The 27,206-nt window shown below is 36.8% G+C and overlaps 2 protein-coding genes across 9 annotated transcripts in view; one reads left to right on the top strand and one right to left on the bottom strand.

The window, feature by feature from the left end:
* The window catches only part of camsap1b (calmodulin regulated spectrin-associated protein 1b), a 32,947-nt gene extending 17,727 nt beyond the window's left edge, over positions 1-15,220 (top strand). For all 3 annotated transcript variants that reach the window (XM_053480684.1, XM_053480685.1, XM_053480686.1), the window contains 13 exons: positions 3,222-3,363; positions 4,642-4,781; positions 4,907-5,003; positions 5,497-5,665; positions 6,884-6,975; positions 7,088-7,166; positions 7,304-9,548; positions 9,638-9,774; positions 10,317-10,537; positions 11,863-11,965; positions 12,097-12,206; positions 13,203-13,321; positions 13,464-15,220. In XM_053480684.1, the coding sequence (XP_053336659.1) occupies positions 3,222-3,363; positions 4,642-4,781; positions 4,907-5,003; positions 5,497-5,665; positions 6,884-6,975; positions 7,088-7,166; positions 7,304-9,548; positions 9,638-9,774; positions 10,317-10,537; positions 11,863-11,965; positions 12,097-12,206; positions 13,203-13,321; positions 13,464-13,760 (3,951 nt within the window). In that variant the 3' untranslated portion in view covers positions 13,761-15,220. The remainder of the gene's footprint in view (positions 1-3,221; positions 3,364-4,641; positions 4,782-4,906; positions 5,004-5,496; positions 5,666-6,883; positions 6,976-7,087; positions 7,167-7,303; positions 9,549-9,637; positions 9,775-10,316; positions 10,538-11,862; positions 11,966-12,096; positions 12,207-13,202; positions 13,322-13,463) is intronic.
* Positions 15,221-22,893: 7,673 nt separating this feature from the next.
* The window catches only part of kcnt1b (potassium sodium-activated channel subfamily T member 1b), a 108,497-nt gene continuing 104,184 nt past the window's right edge, over positions 22,894-27,206 (bottom strand). For all 6 annotated transcript variants that reach the window (XM_053480839.1, XM_053480841.1, XM_053480844.1 and 3 more), the window contains one exon: positions 22,894-25,313. In XM_053480839.1, coding sequence (XP_053336814.1) covers positions 25,196-25,313 — 118 coding nt within the window. In that variant the 3' untranslated portion in view covers positions 22,894-25,195. The remainder of the gene's footprint in view (positions 25,314-27,206) is intronic.

The following is a 27,206-nucleotide window of genomic DNA, read 5'->3' as shown; positions in this document are numbered from 1 at the left end:
TTTTCTAGGGGTCATAAAGATTGGACTTTGGAGCAATAACCTTATTGATTGATTATTTTTTTTATAATTTACTATAGTATAGGGTTGCAGCAATATGCTGGTTTCATGGTATGAAAATTGATGGTTATCATACAATGTACATTTGCTAAATATTGATATTGGAAAAATAAAAAAATTCCACCTACGTATGCTCATCTCCTTACCCTCCTGCCTGCCTGAGTCAGTGACTGGTGCCACACTTACACATGCAGAAGACAGATGTGAATCTGATATCACAAATCAGATATGTTTTTGAAAACAACATTCATCCATCCAGATCAGAGTATTTGTCCCCAAATCGCCTTGGCTGGCTGATCTGACTACAGTGTAGGGTTGCAACTTTTTTCTCCCTAATTTAGTCATGTTCAATTTCCAACCGTCATTAGGGCACTCCCCCATCAAGGCTTCTACTACCAGTAAGGGAGGGTTGAAGACTATCATGTGTTTCCTCTGAGCCACGTGATTTTGTGTGATGGCAACCCTACTATAATAGTGACAATAATATAACCAACTTAAAAAAAAAATCCAACTTATAAAAAATATATATATATATTATTTGTTATCAACAATACTGCATTTACAAAGCTATTTGGCTCTTATACAATGTTTGGTTGCAGGTGCAGTCCTACCTTTTTGTTATAAAGTCCCCTTGGTGTTTTAGAGATTTATTCAGTTTTGTTTTTTTTGTTTTATTTGTTTGTTTTATGCACTGTATTAATTTGTGCACATCCAAAGCTACAGCATTGCTTCTTTTCTGATGTTTTTAATTTGTCTTTATTATCTTATGTCTAAAAGTCGCATTATTATTATTATTATCCCAATTTAACTCACTACATTTGACTGACCAGATATCAATTTTCTTTTTTGTTTGTATTAAAATTAAATTCTATTAAATGAAAGTACAAAAGCTCATCTCGTTTTGCGATTAAAAGCTTCCCTGAGGTCCCCTATGCAAATGTCATTTGAAAACTTTGTACGAATGGGATCTCAATTTAATAAAAATGAAGAAACAAAAATACTCTTAAATTGTCTCTTAAATCTCTCAATAAAATGGAGCAGTGACTATAGTTGTCCTCCCTCAGACGCTACCTAGGTTTTTAAATATGTATAACTGTCATCACACTCTGTGTCCTTTGCACCCAAACTCATGCTGGTATCACTGAACCATTGCATGCACGCACTAGACATCGCTTTTAAACCTTCCATGTACACACTGGACCCCTCACTCACTTTCTGCTCTCTATTGTAGCTCTCACCGTGTGTGTGTTGCTATGCCATGTGCTTTAGATAGCTGTTTTAGCAGAGTCAGGGATGTCCGTTCCTAATCTTGCTTGACTAAATGTGCAGTGTGTTTTAAATTGGACTTTCGTATATAAAATTACTGAAATAACGCTTAACGCTAGTCAAATATCTGTCTGCTGTGGAACGGACAACACTGATTCAAGAATTTAGTAGAGTGAGTTAATGTGTGTCTGATTGTTTTAATTATTTTTTTTATGTATCTATTTTATTAAAAGCTATGTTCTGGGTGTTAATTCTACTGAAACAGTTCCCTCTATAAGCATTAGAATAAGAGAAATATATTTAATGCATTTTATGTACAAATCTAATAATATTTAATATTAAATAATATTAAAACAAAGGTTTTTGTAGCAGACCTAATCATTTTAAGGTGTGTAAAAAAAATTTAGGAACTCAATTTTAAATATCACAAGTAATGTAAATAGCTTTTTAAATAACAATTTTGCAGTAACTACAAATCAAGTGACTCACTGATATCACCAAACAGTTTTTTTAATTTAATTTCATTCAGGCTTGTATCATAAGCTTCTTTTAGTTGTTTCTTCTGATTTCTTTATTTGTTACATTTGTTACAATACACCTTACGTAGATCGGTATATGGCCCTAAAACCATCCAATAATCTTAAACCATACACTTTTTTTTGTTTTTTTGTTTGTATTGTTTTTTTTTTTTTGTGTTCTTCGGTCTCTCTTTGCTGTTATTGTTAAAAAAGAGTGGTTTGCATCTTGTGGTGTAACCTGCGATTGTGAGTCAGTAGTTTGAAGGTCTGCTTCAAATAATGACACCTTCACCTCTCTGCTGTGAAAGTCAGGACATCAGCTGCTGCTATCGTATTCGGTTAGACGTGTTTGTTGTCTGGTTATTTGTATACCAGTGATTTCCTTATTTACAGGACATTTCAAATTGTTGTATTGGCCATGCTCATGGCTTGTGCAATGGCTTTTAATTTTTCCTTTTTCTCTCAGATTCAAAGCGAATTATTTTTCCCTTAGTAAGCTCTCTGCTCTCTAGTGAGCTCTGTTATTATTTCAAGAACAACTGCAGTTTTCTCAGGTAAAACACAGGTCTCAGACTAAAAGTATACACTCTGATCTTTTCTGGGCACTAAAACACCTGTCTGTCATGTTCCAATATTTCCGGATATCAGGAAATGAAAGCTGAAACCCTGACCATCGTCTCAGATTTTTCTTTAGATCTGAAACCTGTGTTTAGAATACACCCCCCCCCCAAAAAAAAAAAAAAAAAAAAGTGCTGAACTTGCTGTTCCAGTGTTTTTAGAGGGGACTGTATAACTTATACTCTGTAGTACGGTGCAACATTTTTAGATGGGTTTGGGAGAAAATGCTGTGAAGTAAGAATGCTTTCAGAAGCTGGCGATTTATTTATAATTAAATGGGGAAACTCACTAAACAGAAGAAAATTCCAAATCAAACCAGTCTTCCTTGTGAAAACCCTTTGCAGGCAAAACAGCATCAATTTATCTAGGTACACTAACACACAGTTTTCGAAGGTACTCGACAGGTAGGTCGTTCCAAACATTTTGGAGAACTAGCCACAGATCTTCTGAACAGTATCTGTAGAAGATCTGTGGTTAGGTTCCATTTTTGAAAGCATTCTTACTTTACCAATTTTTTTTTTCTAGATCTGTCACAGCTATGCAGCCAGATTTTTGCTTTTTACAAATAAAATATTAATAACTAGTAGAGTTTCACCAAAGGAAGTGTTTTTTCCCCTTTTTTTAAGCTTCATATGCTCGATTTAATTGATTAACTTATTTATTTATTTTATTGTTAAATACCTTGTCAATTCTATGTGGTTTGTTTCATTAGAACTTTTTGGCCAAGCCTCCCTGTTTTGGTCTTTTCTCTTACCTGTTCAGGTACGCTATAGACGAGAACATGCTTCAGGCCGTCAGCTTCCTCACTTTCCCCTGCTGGAGAATCTTATGAGGGATGTGTGTGATGGTGCTGCCCTACTGACTGTGGTTCACTACTACTGCCCAGACCTCATGAAGCTTGATGGTACACTCTCTAAATAAAAATTTAAATGTGCTTCCCTCCAGGATGGGATGCAGATCACATTAAGTTTGCACATAAAGTTTTCTACAGCCTTTTGTGTCTTCTCATCTATTACTGTAGATACTTTTCTGTAGGAATTTACAGTCCTTTGACGCTCACTAAATGCTGTAATATGGATATCTGTACACCTGCTAGTTGGCAAAATTATTTCTTTAGTTATATAGCTACAGTGCCTAAAATGAGGATACAGGTCAAGAGTAATGTTTAAATAAAACTTTAGTATAGGAAGAAATGTGGTCTTGGTTAACTTTACAAAAAAAAAAAAGATTCTTTTTTTTTTTTTTTTTTTGTTACATAGAACGGTTTTAAGATTTTTAAACAGAATGGGGAGCAAAACAAGCAGCATCCCTTTGTTTGTAGAAATGCCTTGCTCATGCAAAAGGACAGAGGTTTACAGTCGAGCCCCACAAAGTCACAGGTCAGAGTTCAGTCTCAGTCATTTCGTGGAATTTTCCTCCGCAATTTTATTTTATTTTTTTTTACTTTTTTCTGTGGCAATATATACTTTTTCATGCATTTTGAGAACAATATAATTTACTAATTTTGTAACATAAATGTTAATGTGAATTCAGCTACATTTCCATATAAAATATATAAAACAGTATACATTTTTTTATTACTGTAGAGAGAACACAGAACAACCATAGCGGAAAACCCTGCTTGGGATGGTGAATTATTACTGTATTTACCCAAGTAAAAACATTCTTAAATGAATTACAGATCATATAGGGGTAACATCAGTATTTTACATCATAGCAGTGTGGGGGAGACAGCAGTACAGTAGTGTACAGTATATAGATTTTTATGTTTTTTTTTTTTTTTTGCGTTTTGGAAGCATATTTAGGCTATAATTTTAAACTGTAAAAATAGACGTTTAAGAGCATTTTTTTGGGAGGTCGACTGTATTACCAGAATGTTTTAAGCTGACAATGTTTACTAACTGAACTTTCTCTAAACATTCCTCTAAAATCAGAAGTCAGAGTGCACAGTAGACACACACTCATGTAAACTTGTTTGACCAGCTGAGGTAATTTTTTTTATTTTTTTTTTATTTTTTCCCCCAGGGACCACTGTGTTGTTTAGTTGAGAATATATCTGCCCCCAGTGTGACTAGGGTGTTTCTATGAAAGTGGCTGGTGAATGTATAACTTCTGTTGAGTGTGATTTGAAAATGACGCTAACTACAAGCAGCACCTTTTTGATAATCTTATCTTCATATAGATATCTGCTTGAAGGAAGTCACCTCAATAGCAGACAGTCTGTACAATATCCAGCTGCTGAAGGAGTTTGCCCATGAGTACCTAAATAAAAGCTTCTATTTAACACTAGAAGACATGCTGTATTCACCTCTGGTGCTTAAAGTAAGAAATCTGCATGTATATACAATGCTCTATGGTATTTTAATTTCTTTTTTTCTTTGTAGCTCTAGTTTTAATGTTTATCATCTGTTTTTTTTTTTTTTTTTTCTCTCTTTCTGATTTTTCAGCACAATGTCATGGTATTCATTGCTGAGCTTTTTTGGTGGTTTGAGATTGTAAAGCCCGAGTTTGTCCACCCAAGGGATGTCCAGGAAATGAAGGATGGTAAGAAAATAAAGTTTAAATTATTTTTTACAAGCCTGCCTTAAATCAAAATAGAGTAAGTATGGTACAATAGGTCTTGGTATAAATGTTCCTGCTTTGTGCACCGACTGTGAAGTTGTAAGAGTCAAATTCCTCAACCCTCATTCCATGCGAAAATGCTTTGAAAAGATTCAGCTGTGACTCATATAAAGCTTCTGCAGTTCCACTTTGCTAAATCATACATAGTTTTTATTTGAACTTGTATTTAGTACAAATTGAACTCCTTTTCTTACCATTAACTAGCTTGTACGGCTAACTTGAACTAGTTCTGGTGAACTAGAGAGTTAGATTTGTCCACCATAACCTTTGTGACTGCAGAAGCTTCATAGAAGTTTCCGCTGATCTTTGCAATTCATTTTTTTTTTTTGCAAGAAATAAAGGTTGTGGAATTTGGTTCTGATTACTCAGATTGGACTCATGCTCCATGCTCTTTATTTAATACATCTGTTTACAGTGAGAGCAGTGACTCAGACAAAGAGCTCACGGCCCTCTGTGCCCATCTCTAACGCTACCAAACGAAGCTTCTTGGCATCGCCTGGAGTGACTGATTCAGCTCATCCTGTCGCAAACAGCCCTGAAGTGTGTAACAGGTACTTCCTGCACACTGAGGAATCTGATTCTTCGTAAGTCTTGAAATCCCTCATCTCTTCATGCATAAACCTTTCATCTGGATGTGTATTGGGTGAATATGATATGCATAATTTATTTTTGATATAAAGATGCAGATTTAAATAATGAAGCTGTTTTATGTACAATGTTTAAACATCACAGAATGTAAGAAAAAAAGTAGGAGTATTAGCTTTTTTAAATATGATTGTTACAAAACTTTAAAAGCCTTTTGAGTTGAGTAAAAGCCTTTTTGAGTTGCTTTCTGTAAGTATCAGGATCCATGGCAACATACAAATGAGGCATGTTATACCCAGGTTTAAACTGAGTATTCCCTCAGGCAGTGGTTTCAGTCAAGCAGTTTTTAAGCACAGTTACAAGCCAGATATGAAGCTAAATGATTTCCAGTGTACCAGCCATCTGTTAGTGAACACACAAATTATGGACAATAAAGCAGTTACATTTCAATCTGTCTCACTGGAGATATGTTGCACTACATGTACAGTTGTTTGCAGGGCAATATTTTTAATAATCTGGTAAATAGATCTATAATCTAATTTGCATCTGATTACATTCACAAATGAAATTTCCTTATAGGACCTGTTTGCTATGCAAAGTTCATGGTTTTTAAATGGTAGTTGGAAGTTGGGGTGTGGGACTGAGATGGGCCTTTAACTAATACTTTGAAGCAGAATAATTTGATGTTTCTTGTGCTAAGGCTGCATCATTTAAGAGTTGTTATAAACTATTTTAGGTTAAAACCTTAGGTAGCCTGCTAACACAAGGTATTGTTGTATGGTTCCTTGCATGTGCATAAACCCTGGATGTACATGCACAATACAGTATGAAACACACAAGCGTTTTATGCACACTGAAAGAAGACTCGCATGTACTAAATTAGAGTGGCAAAGTATTTAATCAGGTGCAGCTCTACATGATTGAACAATTGCATATGTTCGTGTATTTTTCCTTATAGTAAGGTGTTTTTTGTTTTTTTTAGCAAAAGGTTAGATATATTAAGGCTAATTGTGGCAGTGGAGTGTTACACTGGTATTTGGGGTGAAGGCACATTCTGTTCTAATTAATAAACTTAAGCGGATGAAAAACTAGTTTTCTGTATTTGTCCAGCCACAAGGGATATGTATAGCATTGGCTAAGATTAGATATTGGACAGTTGACTTGAATATCCTTTACCCTAATTTAGTTTTTTGGTGACATGATGCTTTCTGTTTCAGTAATAAGGGGAGTTCCAGCTTTAGCCCCTCACATCCACTTTTACCGCTGAGACAGAGGCAGCAAAAATCTCAGCAGGGAGAGGATGCAGCAGGTAGGACATTATACCATTACCTTGACAAAACTAGTGTAAAAAAAATACTTTAATTTTAATCAACAAGTGATATAAATCTGGGGGGGTCTGTTGTGTATTTTCTTCCTAACAGGCTGTAGAAATCGTTCTAATTCACTGACACAGGAAAGTCATTCAAGAGGGTCCTTGGCCTGGTCAGAAAAAAGACAGAGGTATAAGAACAACAGTTTTTTTCCTTTCACATCAATTTTAATATATATATATTATTATTATTATTATTATTATTATTATTATTTTTTTTTTTTTACATAATTAAAATATGATCTGTTTTGCTTATAATCCTAACCAGGCCACTGTCCCAGCTGAATCGCTATGTTCTGCACTGTGCCACGGACAGCGATGCAGACTTGGCTTCGGGCGACAGTGCTAGCCTCACATGCTCCATCAGTGAGGATAGTCTGGCCTCTACTGTCACGCCGAAACACCAGGGTCATCCAAGCCAGGGTGGTCTTCGACGAGTCAATGGTCATGGCCTTCTTGGAAATGTTAACGTGGATGAAGATGATATGATGACCGTTATTCGAGAGGAGTCGTCTAAAAATGAGGTTACTTTATCAAACTCTGGGGAGGTGGAACTTCGGGGTGCTACCACTAATGCTAAAACAAGTTCATGGGGCAGACAGGAGGAATCTTCTGCAGATTCCAGAACAGCCAGTTTCTACCTGGAACCACTAATGCCTGCTGTTCTTAAACCAGCAAAAGAAAAGTCTATATGCTTAAACAAGGAGGAGGAGTCTGGAGAGGGGCGACAGCGTGGGTCAACAAGGAGGAATGGTGCTGGAGAGGCTCCCAGCTCCTCGGTTAAACGAAGACCTCCAAACAACCTAAATCGGACATTTAATACCTTCAGTTCCATCTCTGATCTTGACATGGGCTCTGAACCCAGATCCAGTGAATCTATGCCTCCATCTGCTGGACAGACTCATGCATTTAGAGCCACAGTTACAACCAGTGGCGAGTCCTCTGCTGATCAGTCCCCTGGGTTCTATCTGCATTCATCAGTAACTGAGGACAAAAGGCCAGTTCAAGCTTGGGGTGTACTGCCTGATGAGAACACGGAGACTGTGGAGACGATTGAAGATCAGGATGCAGAACTAACCAAGGAACTTCATCCACCCAAGAGACAATTTTATGAAGAAGATCGGGAATCTGCAAAGCTTCAGGAGGACATGAGTGTAAAGGAGCATGAGGACAAGGATGAAGGAAGTAGGTGTTCCAGCCCTGCTCTTAGTGTTCAGTCACAGGTCAGTAGTGTGGCCAGTGGCAGTGTGAGAATGACCAGCTTCGCAGAGCGAAAGATGCAGAAGTGTGGCAGCAATCAAGACATTCGCTCAAGCGCCAGCAGCTCTCAAAGAACAACGCCAGATGGTTCCGAGATTTTGCCTTTTCCCCTCACCACATGGAGGATGAAGAGGGACCAGAGTCCTTCACAGCAGGGCAAGGACAACAGCAACCTGATGTCTTCTGAACTTGTACAGTTGCACATGGAGCTTGAAGAGAAGCGCCGTGCCATTGAGACCCAGAAAAAAAAGATGGAGCTCTTGTGTGCTCGGCGAAGGCTCAAGCTCGGAAAAGCTGCTTTTTTGCACGTAGTAAAAAAAGGCAAGAGCGACACACTCCCTCAGCCCTTCAAATTAGACCACTTGAAAAATGGCCAAAAGCTTAATGTAGAAAAAGAGCAGTCATCCAAAGATGACTCCTGTCTTGATGCAGTGAGAGATCGGGAAAAAGGCACTGAGGAGCCAGAGAAGGCGACTCTTGAGTGGGGGAGTGCAGCTGCTATACCACCTAGTACCTTGGATGGGCCAATAGATGAGGAAATAGACCTAAATGAGTGTAACCGCTCCATAGAAATACTTAACGAGGCCATCAGCAGCATTCAGCAGAAGATGATGCAGTTGTCTCTACAGCAGGACCTACTTATAAAGCAAAACATTCAGTCTCCTCCAGGTGCTGCCCCACCCGATGACCGAGGAAATGTACCAGAGCCAAAGGTTCGAGCAGCTATTCATTTTGTGGAGCCGAGTGGCAGCCCTGTAGTTCGAAAGCCTCCCAAGCTGACCTCCTCCCGGTCCCGCTCCAAACCTGCTGAGCTGAAGCTTTCCAAGGACATCAACAGAGGGCAGAAAATATCTACGCCCACTCCCACTGATAGTCCCACTTCTCGACTAAGTCCAGGGGGCAGGACCCCCAAAGCCGAGCCTGAGAAAATCACCCACGCTGAGGCCACGCTAACGAACACCACATTCCGTCTCGATGACGAAGCCAACTTGCGTACAGTCTCAAGGGAACCAAGTTCTGTTACGCTGGGTGTAACTTTTGATGAGGATGTCCCTAGTTCCTTACAAAAACCTGAGGATTCCTTTGATATTGGTCCTGGGTTTGAGGACAGCTCAAAGAACAAGGCCAATCTCATAGAGGTGGACTTAACAGACGGAGCCCAGTCAGATGAATGCAGCTCAAACGTATTGGAAGTATCTACTGATGATGCAGTGGATGGAGAAAAGAAAGCTGGCATGGGCTTTTTCTTTAAGGTATTGGTTTCTTTCACTTCAGATGTGTGCAGTAATACAGACTGCATCTGACTCACATGTTGCTTTTGTTTATTTTTTTTTTTTTTTAGGATGAGCAGAAGGCAGAGGATGAAATGGCCAAAAAGCGTGCAGCATTTCTCCTGAAACAACAGAAAAAGGCGGAGGAGGCTCGGCTGCGCAAGCAACAGCTAGAGGTGGAAAGTGAGCTTAAAAGGGACGAAGCCAGGTACTACTCCACTCCATTTTGTCTTAGAAAATTTTATATATGAACATTTTAATAAGGTTATTAACAAGTACAAGTAAATATAATAATGAGATTTGCCACTTTCTTTTGTTTACAAATTACATTGCATATTACTGTATTAACAGTAATATTCAATTCAATTTTATTTGTATAATATACAGTCATAAAATTAACACTGATTATCAGTTATTATATACCAGTAACCTGGTGACAGGGTCATGGTCACCTAATGCCCACCAAAAGCCCCAGCCTGTCAGGTCTGACCCAACAGAAAAGCCAATAGCGCACAAATCCCCTAGGTGGTACAAATGGACCCTAAATAATACTGGGCGTAATGATTTGTGTTGTAATGTTCTGGCTGATCGGTGTATATTGTAGTACCCGAGAGAGCTAGAGTACTGAAAGTCCATGTAGTAGAATAAAAATAAAGCACTTAGTACAGATTTCCTATTAATAAATAGGAATAAATAATAAAAATAAATAAAATCTTCGAGTCTGACTGTTACAAATATTTTTGCCTTTAGGCGGAAAGCTGAAGAGGAGCGGATAAGAAAAGAGGAAGAGAAAGCCAGGCGAGAATTAATAAAACAAGAGTACCTGAAAAGGAAACAGCAGGAGTTGACTGAAGAGCAGGAACAACCTCAACCTAAGCCTAAACCCAAACCCAAGCCCAAGAAGCAAAGACCAAAATCTGTGCTGAAGGAAGAGCTTTCCACAGACACACTTCCAAAGTGCACTCCAGCCAGTAGGTTCCCCCCCCTTCATATTGCTACATTTGAGTAAAGAGAAAAGCCTTTACTAGAACGCTTGTACAGTAATACTGAGCTTATACTAGTGACTGACAAGGTAATAGTTTCAGGTGATTTCTTAGACATAACTGTACATTTACTGGAAAATGGAAAAGAAAAAAACATATTTTTTCTACCCTGTCACATGCAGTCATTCACAAAACAAAAATAAACCCAAAGAGAGTACGTAACAGAGGGTGATAGCGCCCCGTGGTGCATGCGAATAAAACCTAGGTACATTTTAAGTGACGTGTACTTCAGTTCATGAGAACATTAGCAATTTTTGTATATTCATAAGAGAACATCTATGGGCAACATAAGTTAATTGTACCCTCGGCGAAAAACATGGTATTAGTGCTAACTAGTGTCTCACTTAGGTAAAAAAGTTATTTTTTTAGATAGTATCATGTAAGACATTTTTGATAATACTTAAAGCTGCTTATATTCCGAGCCATGCTTCGTTTTTATAAATATGCATACACATTTATATTTTTATCAAATAATAAGAAACCCGTTTGCTAAATAGTTTTTTTTGTAGTTTTTTTTTTTTTTTTTTTTATCTATCAGAAAACTTTGTCATTCAGGTTAATCTTGGCCAATTTGGATTTAGAAATTAAAAGACATAAACCTGAAATGCAAAATTAAGATATTGCAACATGAATTTGACATGGTTACAGACCCTACAAATTTTTAGCTTTACACTAATTTTAGTAGCAATACTTATAAAAAAATATGTGAATAATTTGCATTTTAAATTATTATTGTTTGAAGCGAGATGGTATAATGCTGAAAAATGGCCATTTTTGGGGGACATAAAATAAGAAACTTGAAATTTTTAGGGAAGCAAAATTGGTAATTTCCACACTGTAAACCTTGGAAGTAGCTTCTTTGGCACACATGTTTAAAAAAAAAAAAAAAAAAAAAAAAGTAAATAGATAAAAAAAAAAAGGTCAGCACCAATCTTGTGTTTTGGCCGATTGGTATTGTCAAACTAGAGTTATACAGCTGTTGGGTGTCTGGGGTCCCATCAAACGTTTTAATAATACAACATATTACATTATTCGCTAAAATATATAATTTCGGCTTCTCCTTTTAATAAGGCCAATTTTATAAACAAAAGTATGCTACAAAAGTAGCAGCTTTTCACTTTCGAAAGTTAAATTAAATTTTAAATGACTCTTATAAAGACACTTTAATTTGAGTTTCTGAGGGGACTATGTTTTCATTTTAATATTTGTATCAATATTTTTATTTTATCTTTATTTAAAACTTTTCCCCCCAGATGAGAACCTGATCAGTGCCCAGTCTGGCTCTAACCTCTCACTGGCCTCTGTTGCCACTACTGAAGCAGACAGTGTGAACTCGGGAGGTGCAGGATCTCAGCGGTATGTCGAGTGCACGTCGATGCATGCTTTTAATCATGTTTCAAAATTGATTCTAATTTAAAGTGATCCAGTCTGTGACCTCTCATTGTTATGGACTATTGGTCTTATTGACTTGTTGTTTCCATGAACAGGGGGGACTCTGTGGAGTCGTTTTCAATGCTCAGTCGGACAACAGAGCGTGACTGGGACAACGGGTCTACTGCGTCTTCCATTACATCAACATCCATGGCAGAATATACTGGTAAGCTATTTAAATTTTATTTTTTAGAAGAAGCTCGATGAGCTTTGATCCACATTATGGTGTTTATATTAGTGATAAGTCGTTCATGAACGATTCATTCTTTTTGAAAGAGTCTTTAACGTGACTCAGAAGAACGAGTAGTCTCTGAGAATTTTATACTGGAAGCGCAAACGCAAAGCATTGCAAAACCTCCTTAGGTTATGTAAAGGTAACCGAAATAAGAGATTCATCACATAAGTCTTCTAGTCTTAGTCATTTGTTCTTTTTTCACATGACTCCCATAGACACTCTACAGTGCAATAGATTGAAAAGAAAGAAAACCTTGGACTAAAAGATATTAGAGGTGATCTGCTCATTCTGTTCCTAGCTGCATTGTCATATTTTAATTACTGGAACTAAAGCTAAAATTTGTGTAAGTAGGCGTATTGGGGGTCTGTTTATTGAAAATTTAACATTTTATTTTTTCTGATCAAATTAACAAAATTAACTAAATAAAAAAAAAGATTTGTTCATTTTGATGAATGAGAATTAAAGACAAAGTCACTAAAATAATTAAAACTTTCTCTATAATACAATGCAAAGGTCTGAGACCTCTGCATGAGTACAATTTGAATTTGAACGCTGATGTTTTATTCCTATTTTTAAGTGCTTGGTTGTTTGGTTTAATGCTATGGGTGAATCTTTGTGCCCTGAATTTGTTTTTATATCTTGCATTTAGGTACACAAGACTTGTTCTTTTATTTTAATTACAAAAAATAACAAATGCACTGGTTAAAGGAGCCCACGCGTTATAAATCGTCAGACGATGTCCGTTGTGACATTTTTTAATAATGTAATGAATTTAGTAAATTTTTTAGTAGCAGTAAAAAAGCTTTATTGAAAATATAACCTGTTATCCATGGAAGATCTAATTTGCATTTCAAAAATAATATAATTGTAAAAACAGCTTTTCTTGTTTGATTCCAATTTTCCCCCTTCAATTTTAAATCTCCACAGGTCCTAAACTTTTCAAGGAGCCAAGTGCAAAGTCTAATAAGCCGATAATCCACAACGCCATTTCTCATTGCTGCTTGGCCGGAAAAGTAAATGAACCACAGAAGAACTCAATTCTTGAGGTTTGTTTTCAATTAAGACAAATTAATCATATAACTTTATAGATTTAAAAACTTCACACGTGTCAACATGGAACTGTTTTGCTAAAGTAGACGTAAAATGTACAAAATAAAAATTATTATTTATTTATTTGTGTACCTGCAGGAAATCGAGAAGTGCGAGTCTAACCACTTAATGATTCTCTTCCGTGATGGTGGCTGCCAGTTCCGTGCACTCTACTCGTACTATCCTGACACAGAGGAGATCCACAAGCTGACCGGCACAGGGCCTAAAAGCATCACCAAGAAGATGATCGATAAGCTCTACAAGTACAGCTCGGACCGCAAGCAGTTTACTGTCATACCTGCCAAGACAATGTCAGTCAGCGTGGACGCCCTGACCATTCATAATCACCTGTGGCAGGCCAAGAGGCCTGCTGTGCCAAAAAAGAGTGCAAAATGAAGCTTCTGAGTACTGTAATCAAGGGACGCTCTTGTACGTGATTTACGTTTGGAAAGACCACAAAGATGTCCACAACGACCTTCTCTTCTTGTTTCGTGATGCATCAAGAGTGGCTGTGTATGAATGAATGTCTGGACAGTCGACATGCTCCTTGTTTGATCGGTTCATGGTGGAGATTTTTTTTTTTTTTGTTCCTGAAGCCTGTGGCATTTTTATTGATTGAGTTCTTGTTACTTGAAATGCATTTTCAGTTTGGCGAGCTCATGCAGAGCTGAGCGGTCCTTTCTGATCAGCAGATGTTTTGTCTCTTTTCTGTAAGAGAGCTACATTGAAATAAGGTCTGCTGCTTATGAAGATCATAACCCAAACTCATGTAGTAAAGTATTTACAGAGTTAACTGACATTTCTTTCTTATTTTTTTTTCTTTTTTTTTTAAACCATGCTGCTTTGAACTGTCTTCTGTATGACACTGTATGACAATCCCAGTCATACATGTCCATGGCCTTCACGCACCGTGGTACTATTTGTCTATTTATTCAGCGCTTAAAAAGCAAATCAGCTGTAGCACTGCTGTATAGAACTACGAAGGACCTTTTTAAATAGCGAATGAAATAGGCTTTGGTACATGTCTCAGCTCTTTTGTTTTGCTACTCTAACGCTACAGGTAGTGATTTCTCCACTGGACAACTGCGTCCTTTAAAATGGTGCACTCATGGTCATGTTTTAGTGCTTTTTTTCATGCAATGTAATCACGAGTGATGTCGTCTCTGAAGCTTTGTTTCTCAATGCAAAAGAGCAGCATGCTCTATTATGAAGAGTGTCGCTGTAGTTTGAATGACAGTATTTAATATATTCATAATCAGTTACTTCCTTTGCAGTTGCTGTCTAATTATTTACCCATGTTTAAAACATTCCTTGGAGACAGGAAGGGAAAAAAGGTGTCAACACTGCCGAATCCTTGTTTAAACATTTAAAACACTTGCTTTAAATTTGGGGGGGGGGGTCAAGATCAAAATAGTGTTGCACATGCACTTTACTTCTAAGGGAAGGTGACTTTTAGAGAAGGGCACACAAGCTTCGTGCTCAGAAGAATTGACATTAAATATTTGCTTATTACTTAATACACTAAAAATCTTTTAAAAAAAGACACTAATATTTAATTCAGATGAGCAAAAATAATGGCCCAGTGAAAGTTCATAATACTACTGCTTTCCAGAAGGTATACTTCAGACTTTGGTTCGAATAGGTTGCTGCATTTGTTTACTTTTAAATTACGGTTTTGTATATTTTGTCTGGTTATATATATATATATATATCCTAAAAATTTGTACTGATTTTGCTCACCATTCTTTTAAAACACTGTACTTTTGATCATTTTACTCTCTCCACCTTACCATTATTTATTTTAATCATATAGGCACTGAGAATTGAATAAATTTTCAATAAACTCATTTTTGTCATTTTTGGTTCATCATTGTTTAGTTTTTCATAATTTTATAAACATCCATTCATGAGCATTTAAGGCTTTTTAATTGATTTATTTAATTTTTTATTAAGTTTCTGTGGGTCAGACACGGTGCGTAGGAGCGTTACCTGACTGGAACACCTTGACTTATGCCTTGGAGGTGTCTTCTGTATCCTTGACGATCCACTGAAGACACAGATGTAGCATAGCAACAGGTAGTTTAACATCAGAGGGGGTTTCATGATTGCTGGTATTTGATCATTTGGAGAGTGAGGAATATAAAGTTTTGCAACATGAAAGGTAGGTATAGAGCCATGTCCTATAGTGATAGTGAAAATAGACCAAGCAAACAAAGATGGTTGTTTATTTATAATTATTAATATTATTGTCTGAATAGCTTTTTTCCTGGTATGGGGAATTTTCCAAAGTTTGGCCTTTGTATCTTCTGAGAGCTGTGTGCAGGTAACGGACTATGTTTGCACCGCAATCCCAACAAGTAAGTGTCTTTTGTACACTCCGGATATTTTACAACAAAAACAAGTTTATTTAAAAATAATCTGTTTAATTAGACAAAGGTTGGTTAGTTTGGCAAGACAATCCAATTCTTGCCTTAAAACCTATTTCTACCTGTTAATGTGTCTCATCCTAGGCTATCCTCCTGACCTGTCCTCCCTGGTGTTTTTTAAGATGGGTATGGGTGATATCAACATGAGCGTTTTTAACAATCCTTCTCTATCCTCAGTCACGAGACTCACTTTGGCACTAACTGAAGTTAGATCTATAGCACCAGGGGCATTCGCCCAGTTTCATAGTCTCAAAGTTCTCAATTTACACAGTAATGATCTCTCGCAAATTACCTCAGACTGGTTTATCCATAAAGAGGTACTAGAGGACCTCATCCTGTCCAATAACAGCATTACAGTTTTGAATGAAGATTCCTTCACTGGCCTTGTGGGACTCTTGAACCTGAACGTTTCCCATAACCAAATTCACACCCTTGCATCAGATAGCTTTCGCTCCCTGGGACACTTGAGACATCTGGACCTGTCTCACAACAAGCTGAGACGTTTGAGTGTGGATGCCCTCATTCCATTAAACAACAGTAAAATCTTTTTGCATGGAAACCCCTGGGACTGCTCCTGCAGTGTGTACGAGTTCTCTCTTTATTTAAGAGGTGAGTGTTAATGAACGGTATATCTACAGATAGAACATGGAATATGAATAAGTCTTACTGTTATATTAGAGCTCTTCAATTAAATAATTTTTCATTTCATTTGCAATTTGGACTTCCATCAAAAATGAAAATACAATAATTAAGGATTAATAATTATTGTGTCGCCTTCTGTGCTCAGCTTGTTTTATGCAGCATGTCCATTTACTTTTTAGTGGCGCTACTAAAAGGCTCAAACTACTAAAAGCCCAAACTTACTCTCTGTCAGGCCATCTCATTCTGTAACATTTTTTAATTTAGTTTTAAAGTCGACTATAATAATATTTAAAGTTTCATATTCAAAGTTTCTAAATCTCAATTTTGCCCCAAATACTCATGCCTAGGATTTTTACCATAATCTAGCAGCCCTAGTTTACACCATTTTACGTGCCCAGGTCAGAAGCGGTGTTGCACAATCAGCAGGCGAGGCAGTCTAACTGATTTAGGCCCCAGGCCAGTAGGGGGCGCCCTGAGTGCTGACTAATTTATTTATTATTAGATAATGGTATTGTATTGAGGTGGCACGATAGTGTAGTGGTTAGCACTGTCGCCTTGTACCTCCATGGTCTGGATTTGATTTCTGACCAGGCTTGATTTCCGTCTCTGAGTTTGCATGTTCTCTCCATGCTTGGTGGGTTTCCTCCCACAGTCCAAAGATATGCAGGTTAGACTAATTGGCGTTCCCAAAATTATGTGTCTGTGCCGTGCGATGAATTGGCATCCTGTCCAGGGTGTACACTGCCTCGTGCCATGAGTCTCCTGGGATAGGCTCCAGGGCCCCGTGACCCTGAATACAGGATAAAGCGATATATTGAGTGAGTGTTATTGTACAGAGCCCCTAAAAGGACATATGTGAATGGGAAAAATCCGTTGTACATTATTATTATTTTAAATAATTTTTTTTTTAATGGGACATTGGATGCGAAAAAATGGGACAAATGTTGAGTTAAAATCTCTCAAATGGTAAACTCCTTGCAGCAGCACTCATTGTGAGCCCTGTCTGATTCTATAGTGATGACCACGTCCGTTATCTTCTTTTTAATTTGGCTATCACAAGTGGCTATTGCATGCTTTCGCAAAAAGTTACTTTCTTGTAAACATAGTTCACCTGAGCTCGATAGCTCAAGCAAGTTTTATCCAAAGCTTTTTATAAAGAGACTTGCAGTTCAGCACACCTGGTGATGTTCCTTCAGTCATCTTATTATCCGTGTTAAACGTGCCATTATTACACACAGCTGGATAAGCCATTAGGGTCAAACTTGGCCATATGAGTAATTTGCATTTAAAAAAAAAAACACCTTAAAATTTCATTAACGTGTTGTTATTGACAGCCCTAGGTGTCAACGGTGTTAATTAGCACAGGTGCTTGCATAGAAGGTGAACCTTTGTAACCCATCCTATCATTCAGGTATTAACTCACATGGGTTAGTGTTACTACTTAAGTAAGGTAAGTTAAGTTAATACTATATGGTATATAGTGCGCTATGGTCAATAGAATGCAGTAAGTAAAATGTATTATACTTCCAATTTTAGAATTTTTTTTTTTTATAAAAACCTTACCTCCTGTATCCTTTAACAGAATTCGGAACATTGTAATTCTAACCATTTTTTTAAAGCACGTCAATTAACACTATTCAAGCTGGTTAACTCCAGTTGTGATAGAATTTTTTTTTTTTTTCGCTACAAAACCATGTTTCTGGAATGATTTTAAACATAAAGGACTTCCTCTTTCAGAATACTCATTTAAATATTCTAAAACTAGGATTTTAATGTTTTTCCTGAGGTGCTTCTCATAAACAAACTCTTGACTACATTTTTATAAATACCCAATGTATTTCTAATGTAAATGCTCTTCCATTATATACTGTATATTATAAAGAAATATATTAATTTGTATTCACTTTTGTAAATGAAGCCCAGTGTTGGATACATTGTTAAGTTGATACATAATGAGAACTTTATTTAAAAATTTTATACTTTTTCAAGTAATATTTTTTTCTAAAGCTGTTGTGATGGTCCCACACATATATATGAATAGATTCCAAACCGTCCTTTGCTCATCCTCAGACAGGGCAATCCTCATTGCTCACACTGTTTGCCTTTATAGTGTACAATTAGGAGTATTGATTTTGATCCAGGTTTTTCTTACCACTGACACCTCTGACTGGCTCATTAATTAAGGATATAAATATATATCATTATATAGGCTATATTTGTATAATTCTATTTTTAATTTGAATTTAAATAACATATTAATTCTTCTTTATAACTATAACTATACAGTACATTATTTATTAACTATAAATGTGTAATACAACATCACAAGAGTATACCATGCATCTCACTATAATCTATAGTTCTCCATGTCTCAGCACTGTTCTTGCAGTTTAAATTTGTGTGTGAATTGTTTACAGAGCTACAAAAGGAATCCCGGCTGCAGAATGAGATGGAAGTGCTCTGCGAGACTCCGACTCATCAGCAAGGAAGACATGTGTGGAATGTGTCCAAATGTGAGAACCCTGTAACTGCTATTACAACCGTAATCAGCCAACCAGATACACCAGAAAGTACTAATCTGTCTACTATTATCAGCTTAGTGGGTAGGTATAAAAAAAAAAAAAAAAATATATATATATATATATATATATATATGCACACATACATACACACACACACACACACTTTAATATTTCATTGGACCACCTTTTGATTTGATTACAGCATACATTCACTAGGGCATCATTTCTAATAGGGTTATGTAAAGTCACAACATTTAGTTCCCTCCAAAGTCACATTCATTTCTCAAAGATGTTCTAAACTAGATTTTCTCATTTGACTGAACGTTGCCATGTTTCAATAATGAAGCTGCAGAAGAAATGTTTTTTCCCCTCCTTTCTGCTAGTGTCTTATTACTACCATAACCGAACCCTTATCTATGAACCATTTATCTTATAATCATTTTCTAAAGACCTAGATTATACAAAAAAATACCAGAAAATCTAATACATATCTTTTGCCAGTGGTACTTTGTGCCCTGGTATTTGTTATTTGTGTTTTGTCAGTTTTGTACCACAGAAAACAAGGGCAAAAGCATCGAGTGACCGTCCAACCTTTACCAGAAGAACAAGAAAGAGCAAGACGAGCCTGTCCAGGCGGCAGGGCAATGCCAGAAATTTCTAATAAGGTTGAATCCATTCCTTGTAATCAGAAAAAGAAACAATCAAATAACAGACTTTTATTAAAGCTGGACCAGACAGCACTGGAGTCACAAATTTACCAGATTTACAGCACAGGACTACACCAAACAAAAGAAATGACTGGCCGAGCCAAATCAGCAGGGCCTGTACTGTCTAGGTCTGATGGCTTTGGGAAATGTCCAGACCCTGGAGTAAAAGATTCATGTGTGTGGATGGTGAAGGATCAAGAAATACATGGTGGATGGACAGAACATAAGCTTGAGGGGATAGATGGGAAAAAGACTGAATCAAAGGAAATAGAATGTGAGTCTGGAAGTGAAGAAGAGGAACAAGTGGGAAAATCTGAAATGAAGAAGAAATGGAGACACGTTGAGAGACAAAATGATGAGTTTATCACTGCATTGAAAACAGAAGTCAAGTTTGAGCAGGCTTTTGAGGGTAGGGAAGAGGATGAATATATTTTAAAGGGAAATGTACAAGATCTTGGATTTCTGGATACTAAAGACTCTGTGCCCAGTGAGGAAGAATATGATTCTGATGATGATGATGAGGAGGAATATAATTCAAACCTTAGTTTGGCAAGATCTCAACCCCAGGAGCATGATGATGACTTCCAGCCATTGGGAGATGTTGAGAACATGCCTTACCTCACTATTGGAGCCGATCCAGAAAAGCAAAGGCCAAATCCAGAGCAGATTTGCACTAAGGCTTCCACCAGACTGTTGAATTTAAGACCCATCAGGCGCACATTATCCTGGCCTCCTACTGCAGCTCAGTGGAAAAAGCAGTGGGCTCAAACCCAGCATGTCCCTAATGTTTCTCCTAAGCTCATTTTTTTCACACAGTATGAGTATCATATAGGCATGTTTCCCTCTGGCATCTCTTCAGCTATTCCAGAAAATGTCGAACAAGTCAGTTGTTTAGGGATTCCAGAACAGCAACTACAATTACAGGGCCTTGCACACATTCAGTCTGTGAAACCTTCCATGGAAATTGGCCAAATTGTCAACCAATCTTGCATCCAGGAACTGTCCAGTCTAACCAGTGATTACGTAGAGATAAATGAAAGACAGTCTGAACTGATCAAAAGTAATCCCCCAGTAGATGGTGAGGAACATTATGACTCAGTCCCTATTAAACCCCTATGTGGTAGGATGAGCTCTGAAGCTGCCAGTGAGGTGAAGATGAGAAGCAGCAAAAAGAAAAAGACAAACCAAACTTCAAAGGATGGACAGAAACGATCAGCCATATCGGCAAGGCGGCCGAGAAGAGCAGAAAGAGCCGGAAGGAAAGTGCTGCGAGACAGACAGAGGGATCAGTCTCACTCAATCTCTGATGCACACCCTTCTGGAGGATCTCCTAGTGATGACAACCTGCTTGTTAATAATGAGTACACCTTCATAGATCTTCTACATGAGGTGGTAGAGAACCATGGTCGCTGGACACGAGACAGGTCGAGGGAAAGTCATTTGAAAAAGCCAAAGACTAAACAAGTCACTAAAGCTTGAGGAACTCCATAGCAAGCAATGGAAAGGACAATAGTTTAGACATCAAAAGTAGTAAGATTGGCGATCAAGATAGGATAGTTAAAATAGGAGGAATAGCAAACTACAGTACAGGTCGACTTATAGCTCAGTGCTGTTAAATTCTTAAATCTGAAGGAGTGGATTAATTTTCTAAAACAGCACCATGGAGATAGAAGTCTAATAGCATAATTTGAATCACAGGTTTATATTAATGAGTTCTAATACACTTTGATTTTTACAGTAACAAATCATTTAAAGAAACTTGTATGCTTGATGCCCTACAAGGACAGGGGACTTTATAGGATTCTTGGTAACAAAAAAGATTTTTGTGAGGCAATGAATGTTTTATCTGCTAAGAGATAAAAGCACCGAACATTTCTTGAAGGTGATCTAAAACATTAAATGTTACTATAAACAGAAAAATAACGGAGTGTGATTCATTAACAAATGAAAACTTTCTATCATGACAAATTGCTTTGGGATGAGGAGAATAAAACACTTCAGGATGTACTCGCTTGGTGGATAATATACTTTATGGTAGTGCTGTTTGATTTTCTTGATTCATTTTGTTTAAATGAATGTTTTAAATTTGTGTTCTAATTGTGTCTGTGGAGATTCATTCATCCAGGTAGAAGTTTCTTCTAAATAAAGTTTAATTTACAAAACCACTGGACTTACAAACTTACTTAAAAACACAAGACGTTTCAGTGTTCATCCAAATTGTGGATCAGTGTTCATCTAATTGTGATTATTTACAAATGATTTTATTTAAATGTTTTTTTTTTTATTATAACATCTATGACTGCGGCGGCACAGTGGTTTAGTGGTTAGCACTGTCGCCTTGCACCTCCAGGGTCCAGGCTCGATTTCCGGCCAGGCTCGATTCCCTCTCTGTGTGTATGGAGTTTGCATGTTCTCCCCATGCTTGGTGGATTTTCTCCAGGTACTCCGGTTTCCTCCCACAGTCCAAAGATATGTAGGTTAGGGTAATTGACGTTTCCAAGTTGCCCGTAGTGTGTAAATGGGTGTGTAAGTGTGTATATGTGTGTGTGCCCTGCCATGGATCGGCACGTTGTCCAGGGTGTACCCTGCCTTGTGCCCTAAGCCTCCTGGGATAGGCTCCAGGTCCCCGCGATCCTGATTACAGGATAAGGTGGTGTAGAAGATGAGTGAGTGATCTATGACTGCTGTTGAAAAGTTGAATCCAACATTATTTTTTAACCCCAAAGCGGCCAACGGATAAAGTGGGAAACCCAATGCAATATGTTTGTAGTATGTTAGCAGCAAGCTAGGCAACTAACTTGGATGTATGAGTGTGGTGTATATTAAACAGCATAATGTATAGTCACTGTATGTTTTAGATTAAATGAATGAATGAATCTGTATATTGATTATCCTAAAGATATTGCTTGTACATAAAGTATAGCTCATTTAAAGGATAAGAAGTTTTTGAAAATATCCTCTGAATTAAAAGATAAACCATTGATTGCAATATTTGCTATAGATGTCTAATCAATTCCAATAAATAAAAACTCTTTAAATTAAATTATATATAAAACATCACTTGACCCCATATTACACTTAACACCACCACATTATTGATTATTTTCCTTTAATAGCACAGCTCATCAGTTTATTTCTTACTTGCAGTATGTTTGCAAAATTAGAAGTTTCATTTAGCCTGACCAGAATGATTATTACTCACGTCATAATTTAATGCACATGAAGAAAATCATTATTTCTGGCTGCATGCAGCATTTATTGAATCATTCGTACATGTTGGAAGTACACAGACTTCATATAAGAAATTGTACAAAATGGATCAGTTCTCCTTTACAATGTACTGTTCTACACAAAAAAAACAGGAGCCAGCAAATGTAAACATAGGTCTCTTGTAAGTTTGGCAATAAAAGGACATGCATTGTCCATTTGTCTTCTATCTTTATTGAAATGCTCACATGACTCTACATACCATAAAATCTAAATAGTTGAAGGTGGTCAGTGGTTGGGTAAAAAAAAAACAGAGCATGTCTAACTTTCAAAAGGAAGTTTGGTGACCAAGCGGACATGCATGAGAAATGACAAGAAAAAGAAAAGGAACTAAACCTATAGTCTACTTTAGGTTAATCCACTCCTTAAACCATTTTAAGGGAGTCATGAGCATGATAATTGTGTAATATAGTGAATAAAAAGCATTGACATCCTTCTGCCTGGAGTCCATTTCAGACACTTAAACGAGCGTGTAAACAGGCGGACAAATCGAGCTTGTACTTTTCTCCACCTTTCACCCAAACGCCAAAAAAAAAAGCAACTTCGAAATAGATTACAGACTTACAGTAACTGGCCAAAAATTATGGCACAACCATTCTCTCAGTATGGCTAACTTTTTTTGAGGGCTGCAGTGATATCTTTGAATCGATCTTCCTTCTGCTAGCTCAGCAGCTTTTCCTCAGTCACCTGAGATGGATGGATTGGGAAATATGGCTCGACAGATATCATTTGATCTTCAGTATGCACTACAGTATAGGTTGATACAAAAACTACAGTATTCACTGGATAGAACCGTGAAGGGTCAAAAGAAAATAAACTGATGCAAGGCAAGGCATCCATAATCAATAAATGTATTTATTATAAATATATCCCTTCATGACGTGGCTGTCAAACCGAAATGATCGAGGTTTGCACGTCTGGCTTCACATATCAAAAATTTACCCTGAAAAGAATTCTGCGACTATTCTACTCTACGGTTCCAATGTAGCTTTAAAATGACATGCAACATGTAGAAATCAGATGTTTATACAGTACATGGTTTGTAATGAACTTCTGTTGCGTTCAGACAAGAAATAGTAACTTTTTATATGCTAAGTCTGCTGAATGGTTTCCTCGTAGTTTAGGGTTAAAGGGTCATGCTATACTACGCTACTCCATTCAGACCAGCAGAGCTTAGTGCAACATACCTGGCAGATTCTAATGTTCTAGTTATGATTTTCTTTTTATTACATTGAATAATAAATCTAGTATCCAAATAAACATATGGATAAAAATGTAATAACATTTTAAATCTTCAGCATTAATACAAATAGGGAAAATACATCATTGGTAACATTCAGGCAATATGGCATTACAAAACAGCATGTTTACCCATTATGATCTGTATCAGTAGGATGAATTATAAATAATTAATAAAACAATTTCTCATGAGCAGCCCTTCTGTGAGAGCAATTTTAGTGAGAAAAAATGTGACTTTCTATCCTGTTATAATGACAGAAGGCTCTCACTTTAAACAGGGTATTTATAAAAAAAAAAATAATAATAATAAAAAAAAACCCAACAAGGTATCCAAGATGCATGGAGCTTGTGATATTTGATATAAAAGTAATTACTTCTTTTCTTTTTTTTCCCAAAGTGGTGAGAAAGCACCCGAATTGGATCAATAAATGCTTTTCATACTAAAAATAATACTTGATATGATAAATTCATTTGGTATTGATCAAATGGTTCATGGTATAAGTCTGATTTCACTGGTTGGGTAATCTAATCTAAAATACCTGTGCTTCAAGGACAAAACAATAATATGATATATGATAAATACTGAAGGTTCAGTGAGCATGTCAAAGGATATGTACCTACATGTATATACATTAATGTCACTTATATTTACTGATTGTTAATGTCTTCTTAAAATCTCATTAAATGGCAGTCTTTATCTGTTTCTGTTCCTCTCACTCTATTTCATACACTGTCCAGAGGAAAACTTGAACAGCATATTTGGTCCAGAACATGACAAGACATCTCCTCGTCTTGTAATCTGTCTAAACTTGCGAAAGCACAGCAGCCTTTCTAATCCAACATGCACACAGATTCCACTTCTTCATCGAAAAATAAAAGCAGGGGAAGTTGACAGTGATGGTGTAGATAACCCCCCCCCCCCCTCCCCTACCCCTGTGGCCTTGGAGGGCAGCGTGCTTCAGGTGATGTGGCTGTGTAGCAGGGACAGGAGGCACTCTTCATGCATGCTCCAAGCTGAACTCTGGTTTTCAGAGATGAGTCTCTCCTCGTGTCTCTGTGCCATATTCCTGCTTTAGCTTGGCACCTGCCTGGCATGCAGGCAATTCGTCGGGTACATGTGCCAACGGGTCTGACCGGATGATGTACCTGAAGCAAAAAAGGTGTTGGTCTATATGTGTCATTCATCAGGAGTGTTGTATATACTGTAGTATAGCCTCTAATATTCAAACTCCCATTACAGAAATGTTTTGGGGACTTTTTACTTTTACTTCAATACATTCGCAGTAAAATATATACTTTCTACTCCAATACATTTAGCAACATCTATACCTTCTTGTTTAATTGTGGAAAAGTAGAAATGATCCATTTACATTTCTACTTAAGAGAAAAAAAAAAAGTATTTACCCATAATGTATTAAGCTAGAATTAATACACGACTTTAATTATTTTTGTCATGGTAAAAAAAAGTCTTGCTCTCTCTCTCTGTCTGTGTGCTTTCCAATGTCCCGACGTTACTGTCAGCAACTTTCCACTTTTAATTTTCAATATCTGCTACACTGTTAAATAACAAGAATGGCAAAGCCTCGTTAAAATGGAAGGCAATTACTGCAATTATGTATAGTAGTGAGCAGGTAGCGATATTACCTCTTCAAATATTATGCACCATTGTGGTTATGTAACGTAAAGCCATGCAGAGGTGGGAGGTAACGAATACATGAATATACACTTTAAGTACACAAGTCATGTATCAGTACTTTATTTGAGTAATTTCATACTTTTTACTTTTACGCTGCACAATAACAACAGCAAATATCTGTACTTTTACTTTACTAAATTTCTACCTGGCGCTGCGTAACCTAAACACAATGGTAATATTTGAAGTGAGAATTTAAGTAAAGTTCTACTTTATTTCTTGAGTGATACTTGCTCAAGGGGCTCTCTACTCAAATGTATACCTCAGTACAGGATTTGTGTACTTTGCCCACCATTGACACCATCCAGAAATGTAGTGAAATAAACAGTACAGATATTTGCTGTAGGATGTAGTGGAAGTAAAAAGTGTCCTCTGATAAAACTACTCAAATTAAGTATAGATATTTGAAATACGTACTTAAGTACAGTAAAGTAAATGTACTTAGTTACCTTCCATCTCTGACTATTTCAAAAACCAGTACAAAAGCCTACAATAGTGAGCACCAGGGAAAATGTCCAAACAAGATCTTGACTCTCTCCACTTCTACAACCATTTAAACAATTTGTTTTAAAATTTTTTTTATTGTGGAACAGAAGAAAGATTGCAAAAAAAAAAAAAAAAAAAAAACTTTTTATATGCTTTTTCTGTCAGCCTTTAAAATTCTCCAAATAATTCTGAGTAAACATAGAGGTTAGCCTATTTTTATTTTTATTTTTTTTGCTAGTGGACATGTTCTTTAATGGCTGATTTAATGTTAGCTTGCTAATAATTTATTATCATGATTATATCATGTGCCTCACAAGATACAGTAGTTAGTTATGTAATTGTAAAGCACAAAAAGGGTTGCTACACCACAACTGAATACAATGACAGCAATGTACTGTAGCCTGGTGCTAATTAGCCACTTGAGAGTTTTCTTTAGCTAGCTAGCTGTTTCACCCTAGTTTATAGTGTTCAAAGTGTATCAGCTAAATATTTAATAAATAAATATTCAATGCTAACGCTTTGACTTGGGCAAATAACATCTGTTTGGACTAGTTTTGCATCCAGCTTAATAAAACTAAAACAGTTGAGTGGAATTCTACTTCAACCAACCACCATTAATATTTCTACTAATTTAGCTTCCACTAGCTACAATCATATAACCTTTGCTAAGCTGCCAAACAATCCAGTGTCTCAGTCCATCTATTACACACTACACAAGCAGGAAACATTGATGTATATTCATTAAAGAGAAGGAGACTAGTATCTGGGATATTTCTTTAAAAATGACTGACCTGCATGTTGACTGCTCATGATAATGCTTATCAGCATCAGATTCATTTAATGACCTTATATTACCAGGT

This window comes from Clarias gariepinus, chromosome 21 (assembly GCF_024256425.1).
Source record: "Clarias gariepinus isolate MV-2021 ecotype Netherlands chromosome 21, CGAR_prim_01v2, whole genome shotgun sequence".
Taxonomy (NCBI): Eukaryota; Metazoa; Chordata; class Actinopteri; order Siluriformes; family Clariidae; genus Clarias; species Clarias gariepinus.
Note: the sequence above shows the minus strand (reverse complement) of the source record. Positions and strands in the feature narration are given on the sequence as shown.